The 14,441-nt window shown below is 67.8% G+C and overlaps 1 protein-coding gene across 3 annotated transcripts; it reads right to left on the bottom strand.

The window, feature by feature from the left end:
• Nucleotides 1-566: 566 nt before the first annotated feature.
• Nucleotides 567-14,349, bottom strand: TMC6 (transmembrane channel like 6). 3 transcript variants are annotated; one of them, XM_044247335.1, is made up of 21 exons: nt 14,201-14,349; nt 12,541-12,679; nt 12,242-12,381; nt 12,001-12,096; nt 11,532-11,690; nt 10,334-10,439; nt 10,096-10,192; nt 9,635-9,895; nt 9,116-9,303; nt 8,090-8,234; nt 7,101-7,256; nt 6,528-6,679; nt 6,347-6,428; nt 6,057-6,154; nt 5,235-5,330; nt 4,894-4,969; nt 4,078-4,211; nt 3,797-3,973; nt 3,609-3,687; nt 1,401-1,468; nt 567-836 (listed from the first exon to the last, which is right to left on the bottom strand). In XM_044247335.1, the coding sequence occupies exons 2-21, from the start codon at nt 12,594-12,596 to the stop codon at nt 782-784; spliced, it is 2,421 nt and encodes an 806-aa protein (XP_044103270.1). In that variant the 5' UTR covers nt 12,597-12,679; nt 14,201-14,349; the 3' UTR covers nt 567-781. The 3 variants fall into 3 exon arrangements, with proteins under 3 accessions (XP_044103270.1, XP_044103271.1, XP_044103272.1); XM_044247336.1 differs by lacking the exon at nt 14,201-14,349 and adding an exon at nt 13,565-13,735; XM_044247337.1 differs by lacking the exon at nt 4,078-4,211 and having other exon boundaries at nt 770-836.
• Between the last annotated feature and the right edge of the window lie 92 nt (nt 14,350-14,441).

The raw sequence follows: 14,441 nt of genomic DNA, 5'->3' as shown, positions 1-14,441 counted from the left end.
CATCAGCAGATGGCACCTGTCCCTGCCCGTCTGCCAAACAGAAACACCCCCACGAGACCATCTCAGAGGTGGTTTGGGGGAGCGTGGGCCCAGCTGGGGACACTGCCAGTGCCGGGGGCATCTCCACTGTGGGTTTGACCTTGGCCCTCCCCACTGCCTCACCCAGGCCTGACCTTTCCTCTTCTGGACCCCCCCCCAAGCCTCTCCTTAAATGTGCCCTGCACGTGCCCTTGCCTGGTGACCACCGAGCATCAGCACTGACGGCTTCATTGCCCTGGACACCGCCCTCCCGGCTCGCTGGCACAGGTGCAAGCCCCCAGGGCACAGGCTGGTCAGGGGCAACCTTCAAGCCGTGCAGGTCCACCCTGCCATCCGGGGCTTAGCCAGAAGAGGGCACCCTGTGCTCCACGCCAGGCGGCCCCCAACCCACACCTGCGGAGAAGCATTCAGTCAGAAAGAGGAACTGGGGGGGGGGGGTTTCCCACGCCCTCCACCCAAGACTGTGCACCATATGAAGGCACATGGCACAGCAGGCCCGCCTATGAGCACAGAATCCCAGGGGCAGCTCATTTTGCAAAACATGTTTTATCAGAATAAATAGTCCCCGCAGGACACCGTCCACGGGTGCCCCCCCACCACTTGCCCACCCTCCAGTGCCGGCCTCAGTGCGCTGCAGAGTCCCCGGTCGGCGTCCGCACCTACAGGGCCAGGGGAATGGAGGGCGGCCCAGGCCCAGGCCGCACCTGTGAGCAGACGCGGAGCCTCCAGGCCTGTCGCCGTCCTACCAGGCGTCGGGACCGTCCACCAGCCTCTCTGCCTCCTGGCTTCTACCAACCCTGCCAGAAGGGGGAGTCAGCGAGGAGGCCCAGGGACCTGGTGGGAGGCTGAGGGGTCCCTCCGGCCGGGCCGAAGCCAGACACCCGGCAGCCCCCCTCGGGAGCTGCCTTCAGGTGTCCCGAGCGTAGACGCATCTGGACAGCCTCAATGGGCCAAACAGACCTCCCCTGTGTCTGCAGGTGAGGCGGGGTGGGGCGGGGGAGTCAAACGGCTCAGTCTGTGGGTCCCTGCTGCCCAGGGATGAGCCCCAGCACCTCGGACGGCCCCCCTGGCCCGGCACATGCACCCCCTGGGGACGAAGAGGGCCAGCTCCTGGGCACTCCGACTTAGGAAGTAAAGGGCCCCGGCGCCCAGCTCTGCCTGCCCCATGCACATTTCTTTCTTCTCTAATTTCCTTTTCTCGCCAGACTTCACCAGGCTGGAGCAGGAGAGCCAGGAAGGAGGGTGGCCAGGGAGCCCCCGTGCCCCTTCTCACCTCACCCCCAGCTCTGCACGATGCCTGGCCATGGGCCCCTCCCCCCAACACTCACGCACCGAGTGCCCGACCCCTCCAAGGCCCTCACCTGCTCCTCTCCTTCCTCTCGTAGACGGAGTGAAGCCTGTTGATCAAGAAGACTTTGTCTTCCCCCTCCTAGAAAGGCCAGAACACAAAGGGTGAGTGGACAGTCGTCCCTCTGTTTGTCTGTCCAGAACAGACTATTCCACATGACAAGCACAAAATGTCTAAAGGGGGAAAGGGCACCAAACGACAGAAAAACCAAGAGCCAGGCAATGGGCATACGTATAGATAGATCTAAGCTTCCTAGTGGCCAAGGCGAAAAAAGACATGTGATAAGGGACACAGGGAAGGCCACAGAGTCCGCCTGACTTCATTTAAAACTGGCATCGCCACTTACTGACTCTGTGTTGGACAAATTACCTCCTGTCTGACCTCAGAGTCACCATCTGTAAACGGGAGATAAGGGTGACTGCGGCGTGGGGCTCTGTGAGCTTCTACTGTTCTAATGACCACCAAACTGGTGGCTTAGGAAAACACAAATATGTCTTTCGGTTCTGGAGGTCAGCAGTCCAAAACGGCTCTCACTGCACCAAGGATCAAGGTGTCAGCCAAACTGGGGACTCTCGGGAAGCAACCTTCCTTACTTTTCCAGCTTCTGGAATCTGCCCGTAGCCCTTGGCTCTCTGCCCCTTCCATCCGAGTCAGTGGGTACGGAGGGCCATGTCCGCCCTACCCAGGCCCGGCAAGAGCCACTCCAGGGGCCTAGCCGAGCCCAGACCTGCAGCTCCCACGCCCTGCCCTGGTCTGCAGCAGGGGCCTGCCCGGGGAATGGTCTTCCTGCTCCCAGGTTGCTAGCAGGGAGAGCTGGGACCCTCCTCCCCGCGCAGCTGTGCACCCACCGGCCCCACCGCCACCCCAGACCCCGCAGGCACCCTGACGCGCCGCATGGTAGGGCAGCAGCCGGCTGGCAAAAACCCAGACCTCAGCCAGAATGCCTGGCCTCAAGCCCTGCTCCCTGGGGGTAAAAGGGAAGCAGACCGGGGCTCCTAGTGTGTTCCATGAGTCCCCCGAGAAGTGGGAGCTGTCCTTAAGGGACCTTCCTACTTGGGATCCGGGCCCTGCACTGATGAGCTAGCAGCCGGGGCCCCTGCCTACTGCCCCCAAGCCTTGTCCTGCCCTGGCTGAGCCCCCAGCACATGCCGGAGGAGGTGCAGCCCCGGCCCCAGGTGAACGCCAGGCCACAGGCACTGCCGGCCCCACAGTGGCCCAAGCATCCAGCAGGCAGTGAAAATCTCCCGAAGGAGGGGTGCCTGGGTGGCTCAGTGGGTTAAAGCCTCTGCCTTTGGCTCAGGTCATGATCTCAGGGTCCTGGGATCGAGCCCCACGGCGAGCTCTCTGCTCAGCGGGGAGCCTGCTTCCTCCTGTCTCTCTGCCTGTCTCTCTGCCTACTTGTGATCTCTGTCTGTCAAATAAATAAATAAAATCTTAAAAAAAAAACAAAGTCTCCCGAAGGGGAACCCCATGGCAAGGCCCGGGGTGAGGTCAGAACACCCCCTGCATCTCCGTGGAGACCCAGGGTCACTGGCAGGTCCAGCTGAGCGGACCCCAGCAGGACCCAGTCCCTCGGGCTGGGCTGGAGCAGCTCAGGGCTGGCAGGTTCCCCGGGGCAGACCGAGCGGTGGGGGTCCCAGCACCCTGGGCTCCGAGCCCCACCCTGCCTCTCACGCTTTGGTGATAAACTACAATGGGCTTAAGAAAACTGATTTAGGGGGCGCATGGGTGGCTCAGCCGGTAAAGCGTCTGCCTCCAGCTCCGGTCGTGATCCCAGGGTCCCAGGATGGAGTCCCTGCTCAGCGGGGAGCCTGCTTCTCCCTCTGCCTCCGGCCTGCGCTCTGGCTCCCACTCTCCATCTCCAGTAAATTTTAAAAAATTTAAAAAGATCTAAATCCAGGCCCACTTTCATCCTTACTCCAATTGTTTGGAAAATGTGGGTCCCCCAAAAAGTCCAAAAGCAATTTCCAATACCTCAAAGACCCCCCCCCCAGAGACCCCGCGGGGCCACGGGCCCTAAAATGCCGTCTTTCCCCACCGGAGCCGCAATCCCACCGGGCTGGAGCCCTGCCCCGGGGGTGTCGGGGCGGCCGCCGCCACGCTCCCCAGCTCTGCTCAGTACCAGCCTCACGCGGGAACGTGTCATGTGGCCCACAAAGCCCCTGGGTGGCCGGGTGGGGGTGGCGGCCCCCAGAGCATGGCAGGGGCAGGGGACACTCACGTTGCTGATCTGCTCCTTGAGGAGGCAGATGACCCTCCGCTGTCCCTTCACCACCTGGATGTTGAGGTAGATCACGGCCCTGCGGGATCAGAGCCAAGCGGTCCGGGCTGAGGGGGTGGGGGGAGAGGGACGGGTGGGGGGAGGGTCGGGCTGCGGCCCCCACCCGGCAGGTCCCCGCCCGCACTCACAGCAGCAGGGCTGACACCAGGTAGACGGGGAAGGTGTTCTCCACCAGGTACCGGTGCACCCAGGGCAGCCAGGAGACCCGGGGGCCTGCCGCCTCCAGGCGGCGCACCCACACCTTGCCCGCCTCGTACATGGTGTCCAGGGTCCGGAAGGGGCCGCAGGTGCTGGAAGGCTTCACCCTGCGGGGAGAGGGCGAAGGCGACCGCCCCGTCACCCCACCCCGCAGGCCCGGGTCCCGGGTCGGGACGCCGCCGCCCGCTGCCCGAGGCCGAGCACCACTCACTGCCACACGGCGTAGCAGAGGAAGACGGCGGCTCCCAGGAAGGAGGGGAAGCAGAGCAGCGAGACGAAGACGGTGCTCATGTGGGAGGCCAGCCAGGGTCTGCGGGGCGCCTGGCAGTTGGCCAGCAGGCTGGTCTGGGGACAAAGGCTGAGATTCGCCACTGCCGGCTGGGGTCTGGGGTGGGGGGCGCTTACCAGGGGGAGGGGGAAGGGCGGTGCTTCTGGGAGGGGCCCTCCCGCCCCAGGGGGCAGACAGTCCCAGGACTGTCTCCCCAGCCCATAAACCGCCAGGCTGGTTTACGGAGGGGAGACTGAGGCACATGAGGGCTGGTCTGTCCACCATCCCTCATATACGGAAGCCCCGATAGGGACGGCCTCCTCCGGTGGCTGGCGGTCTCCGCTGGGCCAGGCCCCGTACCCAGTACCTTATGAATGCCATCCCCAGGAGGCCCCGCGGACATGGTCCCGCTGCAGAAACCAGGAGACCGGGCCGGAGGGAGAAGCTGGCTCTCCACGGAGGACACCCCAGCCCGAGGACGGAGGAGCGGGCTCCCTCCCATCGGCCCGGCTGCCTGGCCCCGCCCCAGCTGGCCCCCTCGAGCACTCGGCAATGACCACGGACCCCGGCAGGATGCTGCCCAGTCCGGGAAAGGCAGCGATGGCGGGGAGGGCAGTTGGCCATTCCCTGGGGCCGGGGGAGGAGGGGAGGGGTCCAGAGCCCCAGGGCTCTGTGTCCCCCAGCCCCGTGGCCCAGCCTGGTGACGGCACAGTCTCCCGAGGTGCCACCGGCCTCCCGGGTCCCAGGGGACACCCTTACCTTCTTGACATAGAAGATGAGCAGCAGTTTGATGATCTGGATGGCGGGGAGGAGAGGACAGAAGAGAACCCCCAGCCTGGGGAGGCAGAGGGGGACGGGCTGCAGTCCAGAGGCCAGGGTCAGGACCCCCATGCTGCACCCCAGAGCGACAATGGCCGGGCTCAGGGTCACAACGAGACTGCCCCAAGGCCAGGCTGGGCACAGCCCTGCACCCTGAGATGCGAGGGGTCCGGGCCCAGGTCACCGCAGAACCCCCAAGCCAGGGCCTTGCTGCAGGCCTAGAAGGGAAGGGGCTCAGCCGTCCCGGGGGCCGGGCGATGCCGCAAGCCGGAGACACTCACCAGGTCAGGGTCTGCCCGTAAATCAGCTCCAGGACATTCCCCGCAATGTCGAACTCTGGCTTCTCCCTCCTCTTCAGCTTCTTCTCAGAGATGAGCCTGGGGCAGAGGAGTCCCCGAGGGTCAGGTGGGAGGGCCAATCCCAGAGGCCGATCCCCAGCGGGCAGGCACCGGGGCTGGGGACCCGCCCCTCAGGCGCCTGGCGGATGTCAGGGGACACGGCCGGCTGAGGGCCTCCACCTGAGGGGCTCCAGGCTCCGGCTGATTTCCTCTCCATCTTTTTTCTTTTTTTTAAACCAATCTCTACACCCAATGTGGGGCTCGAACTCAGGACCCTGAGATCAGAGTTGCATGCGCCACGCTCGGAGCCGCCACACACGGAGCCAGGCGCCCCCGTCTTGGTCTTTTTCCTGCTCTCAGGTATGAACACGCACAAGAGGCCTCAGTTTTACCGACGGTTCAACTTCCCATTTTAAAATTATCAAACTCCTCTATTCCCAGAAAAAAACACAAACAAGAAAATAAAAGCAGCAGCTGCCCCGCACCCGGCAGCGTTCTGAAAACGCCCTCCACGTCCCTCCCTCCATCCCTTCTGGGTGTGAGACGGAGACCAGACACCGCACAGAAAACCCTCCTCCCTCCCCCCGAAAACACGTCCCGCCCCGTCTGCGGCTTTGCCCGGCTTGAGGACCGCACACAGGACAGGCTTGGCGGGAGCGGACAGACGCGCCCAGCGGGGACCTCCAGGCGCTCCCTGCCTGCCTCGCAGCCCTCCCGGGGGTGTGGGGAGCCCAGGGGCCTCGGCGGCACGTGCAGGGGCCTCACCTCCACACCAGCTCCCCGAACAGCGTGTCCAGCAGCACGAAGATGAAGTCCAGCACCGTGAGCCGGTAGAGCTCCTGGCCCACGAAGTTCTCCCAGCACTGGAACAGACCGGCCTCAGCCCCTGGGGACGCCGCAGCCCCAGCCCCCGCCCACCCCGGCGGCCCACCCAGGGGCCCTGCCCCGCGCCCAGACCGGGCCAGACACACGACCCAGCCTGCCGGGGAGGGCCCTGCACCCCCATCCCTAGCAGCAGAGCAGCCCCTGCGTCGAGCCCCCGGGGCCTCCCTCACCTGGTCCTGCAGGGTGCCCACCCTGCGGCCCAGCCAGTGGTAGCAAAGAATGCCCAGGATGGCCATCTTAAAGATGAGGTTCCTGCAGAGGACAAGGAGGCGGGGAGCGCTGAGAGAGGGGGACCCGGGGAACAGAGGCCCTGCCCCGGGCCACCTCCCCCCGCCCCAGCCAGCCACATACCTGCAGATGGCCAGGTACACCTCCAGGACCGGGGAGTCCTGCCGCTCCAGGGCCGCCAGGCAGCGGAACAGGTAGGGGGCCCCCAGGTTCAGAAGGCAGACCACCACGGGCAGGGCCAGCAGTGCCCCCTCCTGATCAGCGGACACTGGGCTCTGCAGCAGGAGGGGCGGCAGTGGTCACGGCAGGTGCCGCGGTTGGCAGGTGCAGCAGCCAGGAGGGCCCCGCCCCCCCAGGTGGAAGGAGGGGGTCAAACTGCCTCACAGCACCCCACCCCCACTCCCCTGCCAGCAAGAGACTCCCCACCCCCAGGCTTCAGGTTCAAACCACACAGGAAGGGGGTGGGGACACAGGTGTCAGAAGAGAACCCGAAACAGCAGGGGGAGGGAGAGATGGGTGAAGGCGGAGAGCGAGCTACCCCGGGGGAAAAGCTGCCCCCCCCGGGGGGGGGGGGGCAGGTGTGAGTGGGGGTGGGGGCAGGGGGCGGTTTGCAGTCACCAAGAACCATCCGAATTCAGCAGGGGTCTGACCCTGCGGTCAGGGCCCCGGGGCCGTCCGTTCTCTCTCTGCCCGCACCTTGATCATGAGCTCCGAGAAGGCGTAGACGGCCATGGTGCAGCCCACCGTGGTCCCCAGGCAGAGCAGCCACACCAGCCCCAGCACGGCCACCTGCCGCAGCCGCCCGCACGCGCTCCGGGGGCCCTGCCGCCGCTGCCGCTCCGCCAGCAGCTCCTGCGGGCGGCCGAGCCCGTCACGGACCCCGCGCACACACGCAGACGCACACGGGGCCCTGCGGGGCGGACACCGGGGGTCCCGCCTCTCCCACCCCCAGTGCTGCCGCCCGTCCCTCCTGGCTGCGTGGGGCCCCATGTCCAGGCACGAAGAGAACACAGGGCAGGGTCTCCAGGCCATGTCCTGCCCCCCAGCCCCGCCAGGCCCCAGCTGCTCCCACCCTGGGCTCCAGCTGTATCCTGAGGCCCCGCCCCAACCTCCACCTGCCCCCCTCCTCCCTCCCTCCCTGCCTTTGGGGGTAGGCAGCAGCCCCCCACCCACCCCCACCCCACACCCACCCCCAGCTGAGCAGGAACCCAAGGCGCGAAGCCAGGGTGTGTGCTGGTGGGAGCCCCGGGGATCCTGGCCGAGGGCCCCAAGAGCACCCGAAGCCCCTTGCCCTGGAGCCTCGGTCCCGCAGGTTCTCCAGCCCGGGGCTAAGGGCGACCTGAGGACTGAGGCCCCAGGATGGAGGACAGGCCAACAGCAAACACGCACCCTGGGCCTGCACGCACACCGACCCGCGCTGCGAGCTCAGTCCTACTCACGGCCTCCCGCACGCTCGAGGGCCCTCACACGGACCCCAGCCAGCGGGCGAGAGGCAGCCCCACATGAGACAGTCACACGGGAGAAGACTCCGGGGCGATTCCCAGGGCTACTTGGTGTCCCTGGCACCGGGGTGACTGGCCAAGACCCCACCCTCGTGCCCCACCCACAGCTCTCGCCACGTGGGCCAAGTCCACGGGAGCCGAGCGGGTGGGGACAGCAGCCTCGGGCCCCCCCGAGCGCCTCACCTTCAGATGGGTTCGGATGTTGTCGCACTGGAGGCGGGAGGCCCGTCTCTGAGTCACCTTGTGGTCCCAGGAGCAGAAAACGGTGACAGCATGAACCCCTGAGGCGCTGCCCACCCGGTAGCTCTCCCCGAAAGAGCGGGACATGCTGGGAGGGACAGAGCCAGGAGAGAGGTGACGAGGGGCACGGAGGCCGCAGAGGGGCAGTCAGGATGCTCCCCGCAGCCAGAACCCACCACGCACGCTAAGGAGCCCTCCGGGCGCGAGAGGGGCCCTCCACCGGCCCCCACCCCTCCTCCAGCCCCGCGCTCCGGGCCTCCTGCTGCGGGATGCCGGTCACCCCCCATCGACCGGTCTAACTCGCTGCCACCAGCCACACGTGGCTGCACTGGGACCCGCCAACGGGGCTGGCCGCCTCCTACACAGACATGGCGGCAGAATACGCCCACTTACCCCAGGCCTTTTGCACGGCCTATCCCAACAGTCAAAACACCCTCCTGCACTTCTCCCCCCGCCCGACCGTATTCAACCCCCCTGTCTGACACGAGCACCTCCTCCCAAGCCAGCCTGGCTCCTCCAACGCCCCAGAACAGGCCGGCAAGCGCCTAGAGGGCACTGCGTCTTCCCAGCCTCCTCTCTGGTCTGTCTTCTCCCCTAGACACCACGTTTCTCAAGGACAGGCCCACACTCACTCACCCTCCTGCCCTGAGCGGAGCACAGCCGAGGTCCGGAGGCGGGAAGGGGAGGAGCGGGTGGAAAGAAGGAAGGGGAGACGGAAGGATGGACAGAACTAATGAAGGAGGGATGGACGGATGGAAGGCAGGATGGACGGACGGATGGACGGATGGATAGATGGACGGATGGAAGGAAGGGTAGATGGAGGAAGGACGGAAGGAGGGATGGAAGGATGACAGGGCAGACGGACGGACAGACGGGTGAGGGGATGGACAGAAGGAGGGATCCATAATGAATGAACGAGGAGACAAGCAGTCGTCCTCAGAGCCCAGGTCACACGGGGGACGCTGTTACCTGTACACCAGCGTGATGCAGGTGATGAAGAAGGCCACCCCCACGGTGAAGAGGTAGGCCAAGGGCATGTTGTAGGGCAGGCTTTCGGCCTCGTGGCCACACGGACCCCCCGGCGGGAACGCGCACGGCCGGTTGAGCGAGCTGTTACTGTAGTAGCCGTAGTACAGGACAGTGTGGTTGAAGCTGCCCTGCGGGGAGGAGGCCCCATGGAGTCACAGACCCTCCCCCTGCCCACCCCTGACCCAGCCTCAGGCAGAAGAAGGGCGCCCACAGGGGCAGGGCGAGGAGAGGGCAGGGCAGGGGCAGGGAGGAGAGCCCAGGGGTCGACAAAGGGCCACAGCCATCCTGGGGCTCCCCGGCCCCGGGGGAAGTCAGGGCAGGACGGAGGAGGCCACGGCCCCCTCCCCCGGGAGTCCCGGCACTGGCAGGGATGCGGGTTCCCTGGAGGAAGCTGTGCCAAAGGGGGTTCGAAGGCGGGGCCCCTGCCCACAGACGCCCCCCACCCGAGCGAGCCCTCACCCCGCCCGTGAGCAGCTCCAGGCCCGTGAAGCTGGGGGCAGAGCCCGGGGAGGCGGGCGGCGGGAAGGCGGCCTGCACGCCCACCAGGAAGGCGAGCAGCGGCGGCAGCAGGAGCGCGTTGAAGGCCAGCAGGGTCTTGAGGAAGAGGAAGTAGGAGATCACGCTGGAGCCGAACCGGCCTCCGATCCGCTTCAGGGCGTAGCGCCAGGGCGTCAGGGCCTGCAGGCCGGAGAGCAGCGCCAGCCCCAAGCCGTGCAGGGCCTGCGGGCACAGAGGCGGGAAGGGAAGAGGGGCCGCCCTGAGCCCCCGGGCGAGGGGAGGCCAGACTCAGAGGTGCAGGGGCCGCGGAGGGGAGGGCGGGTCTGAAGGCTGGGATACCCCACACACGGGACGGCCACAGAAGGGGGGCCCCCTACCCCTACCCGGCCGCCCAGGGCCCGCCGCGGACTGCAGACTCTTACCAGGACGCAGGCATCTCGGAGCGGGCCGCAGCAGGGGAGAAGCCCGCGCCGGCCAGGCCGGCCCCGCCGCTTCCCCCTCGGGGTCCGGCTCTCCTCTCTGGGGGCACATGCGGCATCAGGGCGGGGCCAGGGATGGACCTGACGCCCCCCAGGGGGTACCCGCCGCCCAGCCCTCCCCCCCCCCCCCCCCCGCCATGGCAGTGGGTCTGGAGACGGCCCGAGGCCGACAGGCACTGACCGCAGGCAGCGTTTCTCGGCCAGGCCCAAGGGCATCCCCCGGAGCATGTGGTCCCGCTGGGCCACCGTCAGGCCCTGCAGCTCCTTCACCAGCAGGAGCCGCTTCTCTGCAGGAGGATGGGGCTGTCAGGGCCCACCGCATCCCTCCTTCCCTCCCTCCCGTGCCCGTGCCCCTGGATAAGGCTATCTGCCCCTGCTGGCCCGCCCCAACGCAGACCTCTGCCTGGCCCCCAGCCCCAGACGACTGCTCTCGGCTGCATCACTCAAGCCAGACCCTGCCGTGCCCGCCTGTCTTCCCCACCTATGAGCCCGGTGCCCCTCCTCCTGGACCCTAACTCTCCTCCTGGGTCCCCACAAGCCTCCTGCTCTGACTCCCCCCACCTGAGCCTCACCCCCACCCTCCTGCTCAGCAGGGATGAGGTCCCAACCCCATCCTCTAGCACCTCCCCCGTCACCAGCTCCTGTGAGGTGATGGGGGTCGGGGTCCGTAGACCCACCGCCCCCCTCTCTTTCCCACCTTTGCCACCACCCTGGGAGGGGACACCACCTCACCTCAAAGTGACAGACAAGCAGACACCTGGCCAGGCCTGCAAAGCGCAAGTTGCCCAGAGCCCGTTCCTCCCCGCCCAGTCCATCACCTACCACAGGGCCTTGAGTAAACTGGGGAGGACACAGACAGGACCCCAGAACAGTGCCTGAGCTCCGGGCCCCTGAACGCCACAGGCTACCTGGTTGAGGCCTGACCTGTGACACTGGCCCTGTTATGACCACGGTCCCTTGCCCTCTAGCACCGCCACACCTGCCTCCCACCTCAGGGCCTTTGCACATGCCCCTCTGCTCTAGCATCACTTCCTCCAGGAAGCCTCCCTGGATCCCTGTCCGGCCACGTCCCTCCTCAGTCCCCTCATCTGGGCTTGGATCTGCTCTTCCCTTTTGCTGGCTCCCGTCTGTTCTACTGGGCGGAAACAGGGCACCAGAGAGCGGGACCTGGTCTGCTCACCACCATCCCAGCCCAAAGCCGAGAGCAGCGTGTGCAAACAAGTGCTCAGCATGGGCATGTGGGGTCTGGACACTTAAGGGCACCACGTGACATGAGTCAAATCCTTCACAGTCCAGGCGGCCCCCACGGCTCGGCTTCTCTGCCCGGGCCCCCCCGCCCCCCGCCCCTCCCCGTCCCCCAGCCTAGCCCACTCTCTCACCCTCCTCCTCGAGGGCCGCAGGGTCGAGCTCCAGGTCGTAGAGGCGGAGGCTGGGCCGGGCCGAGCGCCCCACACCCCTGAGCTCAGGCCGGCTGACCCGGCGTCGCAGCTGGACCGTGCGGTTGTAGTACTGGGAGATGATAGCACCGCGGCTGCGGCCTGTGGGCAGGTGGAGGGGAGGGTCGGGGGGGCAGCGCCGGCCTCGCCCCCCTGCCCCTGACCCCTGCTAGGGCCCGTGAAGTCTGTTTACTAGAGACCTCGGGCACCACTGTGTTCCCAAGAGCCTATTTTTATCCCTGGGACTCTGGAGTCGCTTCTGGAACCCAGCGAGGCCGCACGGGGCTGTGCTGGGGCTGCGCTGGGCCTCCGGGCAGTGGACGGCAGCTGCGGGGCGGAGGACTCAGCTCCACGCAACACAGATCCCGCTGAAAGCCCGGCCGCCCGGGCCCGGGGAGAGGGGCCCACTCACCAATGGTGCGGCTGGGCATGCTGGCCAAGATGCGGAGCGTGGCTGTGCTGGGAGCCCCGGCATCCTCCGGCCCCGGTGGGATCCGGCGGCCGCTGCCTGCAAACCACAAAGACTGGTCGGGAGGTCCTGGAGACGCGGCGGCCGGCGGTCTCCCCAGCCCAGGCCCGCGGCTGGGAGAGGCTGGGAAGGCTCAGAGCCCCGCCCGCAGGGCCTGTGCACCGGCCAGGCGGGGTGGGCTCACCTGTGGTCTGGGGGGCTCCGGCCCCCAGCTCCCGCTCCTGCAGCTCCAGCCCCTCCTCAGCCACCCAGCGGCTCTGCTCCTGGATGAGCTGGTGGAAGGAGTCGTGCACGTCGCTCTCATCATAGGGGCTGGGCTCCTGGCTGCCGAGGTGGGAGGCGGGCCGGGCGTCAGGCCTCGGCTGACCCAGCCCTGCCCCAGCAGCCACCCCCTCCACAGGCCCCGCTCCTGGTGGCCTCTCCCGGGGTGCGGGGGGTACCTCTGCCCTCCAGCCCGCCACCCCCCAGCCCCAGCGCATTTACCCGTGGTCCTCTGGGGTCTCGGGAACATGGAGGACAAAGTCCAGTGGCTGGGCCATGTCTAGGACCCACGCCCAGCCTGTCTGCCGCCCTAGGGCAGCTCAGAGCCTGGGCACAGCCTGCAAGGCCTCCCGCTGCCCATCTGAGGAGACAGGGAGTGGTGCACCGAGGTTGGCTTCCAGTGCCTGGTGCCGAACCACCCACTCCCTGGGGACCGTGGGGGGTGCCCACAGCCTAGGCTGCCGGAGCCGCTGCCTGACCATCCCCCACAGCCAAACACGTGGTCAGGTTAGTGACCCCCAATAAACCACATGCCAGATGGACCCAGGGGGAGTCCCTTCCACTGCCTGAGGGACAACGGAAGGAAGGGGGGGTTCTGAGCAGTCCCCATCGGTTTCCTCTATGGCGCCAGTCCCTGAGAAGGGGGAAGGGAGTGGGTGCCTGTGGACACAGCCCTCCTTTCCTCAGGCTCCACCCCAGGTGTCCACCGCCCTCTTTGGGGGGAATAAGGTCATGGCAGCTCCCAGGCCTTCCCAGGCCCGCCCTGAAACCCCAGAGCACTTCCTCTCACAGGAAGCCCCTCCCACGGCCAGCCCTCCCCACCTCCCACCAGCTCCAGGGGCCTCCTCCAGCCGGATTCCCACCCATCGCTACCCACCCTCACCCCCCCAAAACAGGGACCACTGCCCTCCACACTGGGCTGGGCCGGGCCACTGCAAGGTCACCAGTTCTCAGGAGACCGACTCCCCGACATTCCATCACCCTGGGGCCAGCGGGGCAGCTGGCTGCGGGGGAAGGGAGGCTGGGCATTAAACAGGACGCCTTTGTCCAGCCTTTGTCCTGGCAGAGGGCTCTGTCATCGCCGGGGACAACTGGAACCAGGGTGTCCTTGTCTGGGCGCTTCACCCTGTGGGAGCAAGCAGCCCGGGGCCCAGCCCTGCGCTGCCCAGCCCTAGGCCCTCCTCCCCCACCTCCCCTTCCTCCGCGGGAAACTCACAAAAGTTGGGCTTGGCTCAAGGGGGCTCACCTGGGCTCACCCAGGCACTGCCTAGGACTTCTGCCCCGCTGACGCCCAGCGGCCGGCACCGTACCCCAGGCCCCCAGGCCGGGCAGGTCGGGCCGCGTTTCCGGGGTACAGCATTCCTGAGCCCTGAGCCAGGTGGGGAGGGGCAGGGTGGGGCGCGTCTCCGGGAACCCCGACCCGGCCGGCTGCGAGTCCGCAGGGAGCAGCAGCCGCCGGGGAGAGCCGCAGCCCAGCCGCGGGACGCAGGGGCGACCCCAAGTCCGGGCGCCCCTCGACCCCTCTCCCCGCCAGCCTCCCGCTCCCCCGCCCCCGGCCGCGCGACCCGGCCCGGCTCCGGGGCATCGCCGCTGCCCTCCCGGCTGGGGGGCCGGCTGGGGCGGGTCCGGGGGCTACCTGGGCGGCGCGCCCGTCCCGAGAGCGGGAGGCGTCAGGCCACCCGCGCGGGAACTCTCCGGGGGCCCCAAGGAGTGGGGAACGGGTGCGGCGGCCGCCGCAGGGGAAGTGGCTGGGCCGGGAGGACCCGGGCGCCGCCCCCAAGCCCGGGGCCCCGCGGCCTCGCCCGGACCGGCACCCCGATCCCCGCCGCTCACCCGGGGGGCGCGGGGAAGGACGGGCCCTGCGCGCTCGCGAGCCGCTCACCTGTCCCCGGAACCGCGGTCCCGGCTGCACCACCTGGGGGCGGGGCCGCGGGGTCAGGGCGGAGGGAGTGACCGGGAAGGGGGGCCCGGGTGCGACCTGGGACCCTCTCGGGACCCGCGGGGCCGAGGGAGCTGCGCCGCCCAGCCCCGGCCCACGTGGTTGCTGGCCTTCGGCGTCACGTGACCCGGCGCGCCCCCGCGCCCTCGCGCGACCTTGCCCTCCCCCCCGCCCCCCCCCCGCC

The sequence above is a fragment of the Neovison vison genome, chromosome 5, assembly GCF_020171115.1.
Source record: "Neovison vison isolate M4711 chromosome 5, ASM_NN_V1, whole genome shotgun sequence".
Classification (NCBI taxonomy): domain Eukaryota; kingdom Metazoa; phylum Chordata; class Mammalia; order Carnivora; family Mustelidae; genus Neogale; species Neogale vison.
The sequence above is the reverse complement of the archived record's forward strand: the minus strand, read 5'-3'. Positions and strand labels throughout refer to the sequence as shown.